The 4,650-nt window shown below is 44.4% G+C and overlaps 1 protein-coding gene across 1 annotated transcript; it reads left to right on the plus strand.

Annotated features, from left to right (window-relative positions):
* The first annotated feature begins 1,593 nt into the window (after window positions 1-1,593).
* MAGEH1 (MAGE family member H1) lies at window positions 1,594-2,948 on the plus strand. The gene has a single exon (XM_068962820.1). The coding sequence runs from the start codon at window positions 1,799-1,801 to the stop codon at window positions 2,456-2,458; it is 660 nt and encodes a 219-aa protein (XP_068818921.1). The 5' UTR covers window positions 1,594-1,798; the 3' UTR covers window positions 2,459-2,948.
* Window positions 2,949-4,650: the final 1,702 nt, after the last annotated feature.

The following is a 4,650-nucleotide window of genomic DNA, read 5'->3' on the forward strand; positions in this document are numbered from 1 at the left end:
GGTAAACTCATGAAGCTTGTAAGTGACAGGTACTGGGCCAGAACTCACATTCCCATGTCTGGGTTTAATGCTTGTTCTTCAATACCAGACATTCCCTTTCTACACATGTACAGAGGACTGGACCTTGCTGGGTGAGATGCAGTTGGCAATTCTGCTTTCTTAAAGGGACACACTTTCCCACTCATGAATTTATTCACTGGGTGAAGTCATAACTTATTCTACCAACTCTATCAAGGGCTAGGGCATATCAGGGGGAGAGTTAGGGTCCCTTCCCACATTGTGATTACGATCTGAAATACTGTCAAGCAAATATTTAATCTCTTCCAGACATACAGTTTATAGATATTCATTTCCTTTTAAAAAGTTTAAGTGAAAACATGGGCAAAATCTTCCTTGTCGTGTATTCCTTCAACGTTTATTTGTTTATTAAATTCTGCTCTCACATACTGCTTGAAACACGTTCAGAGAGACAAAGGCTGTGCTTTTTGTGTGTAAGGGCTTTGTGTTTATTATCTCATTTAATTCTCACAACCTTATGAGACCACTGGTACTTTAATTAACCCTATTTATAGATGAGGCAATGGAGGCTTAGAGAAGTCAAGTGACTTGTGCAAGATAATGTCCTTGGAAAGATATAAGTAAGGTACGGAGTGTTTGCTACAGAGAGGAAAAACGGGTTCATTAATCTTTTGCACAGATGAAGAGGAGCTTCATGGAGGAAGAGGCCTCTGAGCAAGCAGTTGGAATTTAGGTAGTTGGAGATGAGAGAAAAGGCAATTCATGCAGAGGAAACAGTGAGCCACTGTTTCAGTGACCTGAAATGGATACAATTCAGAGTAGGTTTTGAATTATATTTGGATAATAGAATGAAAGAAAGTGAAGTAAGTCAGGTATTCAGATAGACGGGAGCAAAGAAACCTTGGCACCAACCTGAACTCCACCACCCACTCCGTATTCACCACTTTCATCCAGTCTCTAAAGCCTGCCAATGAGCACCTTTAAAATGTCTGTTTTTCCATCCCCATGGCAACCACCTTAAGGCTCATTTTCATTCTCTCTTGCTTCTTAACTCAAAATACTTCCTAAATGACCTGCCAGACAATCGTCTGCTCCTTTGTGGCTGTACAAATGCAAGTGTGATTCTGTCAGTGCCCTGCTTAATAACCTCATGAATATATAACACTTTAAAGGCTCTGCACCTGGAATTATAGACACTTTCCAAGACAGGAAAGGAGAGCTGGGAGTAGCTGATTCCTTCCAAGAATACACTCATGCGCCTCCCACACTGTCTCATATACACCCTCAGCCTGAAAATGGGGTAGATACACACTCTTTCCCAAGACCTGCCAACCAATCTCCTACAAGACTGAAAAATGAAGGAACACTAATCTATTTATTTCTCGTTGCATACCCCAGCCCTCGCCAATCCCAAATCATCTTTTCTGCCTTAGCCCCACCCCTGCCTTGGCTTGTCCGTTCTTCTATCTGACAGCGGAAGTCTGCCTGAACGAACCGCCCACTTCCTTTTCGAGTTTGGAGATTGCGTGGCAGGTTCGGCGGAGTCAATTCAGCTTTGCATTCTCGGGCTTTGCTGCTGGGGCGAGTGCTGGGGGCTGTTGCTCCGGCAAGTCGGCTTACGTGGGTGTTAGCTTGTTTGCTGAGAACGTCTCGCTTGTTGTTACAAAGACTACTTATGTTGGTGGCTTCAGCGGCGGCCCCCCTTTAAGGTAAAGATAGCTGCTTTCTGCAGGCATCTTACTCTAGGATTTCTATAGACTCCGTGCCCTTAGTAGAAGACATGCCACGGGGACGAAAGAGCCGGCGTCGCCGTAACGCAAGGGCCGCAGAGGAGAACCGCAACAGTCGTAAGATTCAGGCCTCAGAAACCTCTGAGACCCCGATGGCCGCCTCTGTGGGCTCGAGCACCCCGGAGGACGACCTGAGCTGCCCAGAGGAAGACCCAAACACTCCAGAGGAGACCTCCACTACTCCTGAGGAATCCTTGAGCATTGCTCAAGCGCAGAAGCCCTCGGTAGCCCGGAACAACTTTCAAGGCACCAAGAAAAGTCTCCTAATGTCTATATTAGCCCTCATCTTCATCATGGGCAACAGCGCCAAGGAGGCCCTGGTCTGGAAAGTGCTAGGAAAGTTGGGGATGCAGCCTGGCCAGCAGCACAGCATCTTTGGAGATCCAAAGAAGGTCGTTACAGAAGAGTTTGTACGCAGAGGGTACCTGATTTATAAGCCGGTGCCCCGTAGCAGCCCCGTGGAGTACGAGTTCTTCTGGGGACCTAGAGCACACGTGGAATCAAGCAAGCTGAAAGTCATGCACTTTGTGGCAAGGGTGCGTAACCGGTGCTCCAAGGACTGGCCATGTAATTACGATTGGGATTCTGATGATGATGCAGAAGTTGAGGCTATCCTCAATTCAGGTGCGAGAGGTTATTCTGCTCCTTAGGGAAATATGCAGCACACACATGAGGGAGGTTTAAAAGAGCTTCAAAGGTACTCCCAAGAGGTTGATCATTTGGGTCATGAGTTGAATATAATGGGGAGAGGGCACTGTATTTCGTACTTGTGATCAACAAATTGTTTGAGAAATAGAACGTTTTATTTAGACATTGTAAATTTTATTCCGTTTAGTACAGTGTTGATTAAGATCACAATATGTTTTAAAATATGATTGAAGAAAAGATATTTTCCTTTATTTTCTGTCATTGAGATTTAGTATAACAGTTTTGCTAACGTTTTAAAATGAAGTCTATCCATTATATTCTATGATCGGGCACATATTTTCTATCATTAAAATAGGCTGCTCTTAAAAGTAATGATATAACCGGTAAATTGTGAGAGAAGAATGAAAGAATTATTTTATGTCCTAGCTTTCTGAAACCTGTGTCTCCTGTTGTGTAAAGAATATAGACAACCATCTTGACTTTGTATAATTATTGCAGAAAATAGAAAAAAAATAAAAGCTTAGTGATGAGGACACTTTGTCCAATTATTGGCCATGAGTTATGGGTGAGGCACCAATGTAGGTTCTGGGAATACTCATGAGACACAGCTCTCAGTTCTAAAGAATGTCCTAGATTATGTGAGAGAGAATTTGTAAACTGGCAGTGTGGTAAACGCTGTAATAAGGAGTGAGCATAGGGTACCATGAAAATGTAGAAAAGTTTATGTGACCTCTATTGGAGGGTAGGACAGGAAAGAGGGCATCATAAGGTGCTATGAAAATCCAAGAGATGCTTAAATAAGCTTGAGGGAGCCTGAAAGGGGCATTATAGCATACTATGAAAAGATTGTGTATTAGGTATTTTTTTGAAACTTAATCCACCTTGGGGGAAAGGGCAATGGCAAAGGGAAGGACACATCACAGGGTGCTGTGGAAATAGAAAATACATTTTAATCAGTTTGAGAGGAGGGCAGAGGGGAAAGGGGTGGTGGCAGGCAAAAGGACAATGAATGGTACTACAGAAATTGAAAACATGGGACTGTCAGAAAATTCTTGGTTAGTGAAAACCTGAGGTCTGAAAGTAATATTGGAGATGAGGAAAGGAGTAAATATTGAGGCACTAAAGGCAGTGTGAACGTTGGGGAAGAAACAAATTCTTTCCCCAGTGGCTCAGACCACAAAGAATCTGCTGGCAATGCAGGAGACCTGGGTTCGGTCCATGGGTGGAGAAGATCCCTTGGAGAAGGGAATGGCTACCCACTCCAGTATTCTTGCCTAGAGAATCCCATGGACAGAGGAGCCTGGCAGGCTACAGTCCATGGGGTCGCAAAGACTCAGATACGACTGAGCAACTGAGCAAAGATTCATATTAGGGTCATGTCATGGGGAAAGTAGAGAAAAAGGAATGAATGAGATGGGGAAGAGAGGAGGAGGGGCTAGATTCCCAAAGGGTGGGAGTTATGACTAATTTTAATGAAGCCAAAAAAGGTTAATAATAATAATAATCCTGGAATAATGAAAAGAAAAAGGCTTCTTAAAAGCAGAGCTTCTACAAACCAAAGAAAGGAGTCAATCTGTGGGCTCTCTGAAAGGTAAACTGGTAGCTCTCTGAGGAGCTATGTTGTTAAGGTACACAAGTTGTTTTAAATGTGTGTGTGTGTGTGTGTGTGTGTTGGCAGGGGAGGGGAGCAGTAGGGCAGAGTTAGCACTTTGATTCTCTCCTTCAGCCAGTGTATTAAGTCCAGAGGGCTACCTGGCTTGGTGGCCCATGATGTAGGAAGTCTTGTGGTATCAGATTTCTTTCCACTTCCGGAGCTTTCACACTTTCTTTCCTCACTGTGCTAAGGAGTTCAATGCTCTTCCCATCCATTCTATCACTAGGGGCTTCTGAATCCTCTGCCTTGCCCTGCAGTACATCTGGAGAGGTGGGAGTCATCCCTCATATTCAAATCAGCTACATGCATAAGAAGGTCTGGCCACCCCCAAGGACAACCACACTACCCAGAGAGCTAAACACAGTAAGAACTAAGTCCCCTAATAGGGAGCACTCACCTAGCCTCCTGGGTCTCAGAGGGAGCAGCTGTCACACACAAAAGAGTGGCCAAGGCACTTCTTTCTTTGCCTCAGGCAGACTTACCCTGCTTCCACCTGTGTGCAAGGTAAAGTCACTGGGGCCAGGGTAAGCTAGCGAATGA

Source organism: Capricornis sumatraensis, chromosome X (assembly GCF_032405125.1).
Source record: "Capricornis sumatraensis isolate serow.1 chromosome X, serow.2, whole genome shotgun sequence".
In the NCBI taxonomy this organism is placed as follows: Eukaryota; Metazoa; Chordata; class Mammalia; order Artiodactyla; family Bovidae; genus Capricornis; species Capricornis sumatraensis.

Coding starts and splice junctions, on each gene's coding strand:
- MAGEH1 (XM_068962820.1), top strand. CDS start 1,799: ATGCCACGGGGACGAAAGAGCCGGCGTCGCCGTAACGCAAGGGCCGCA.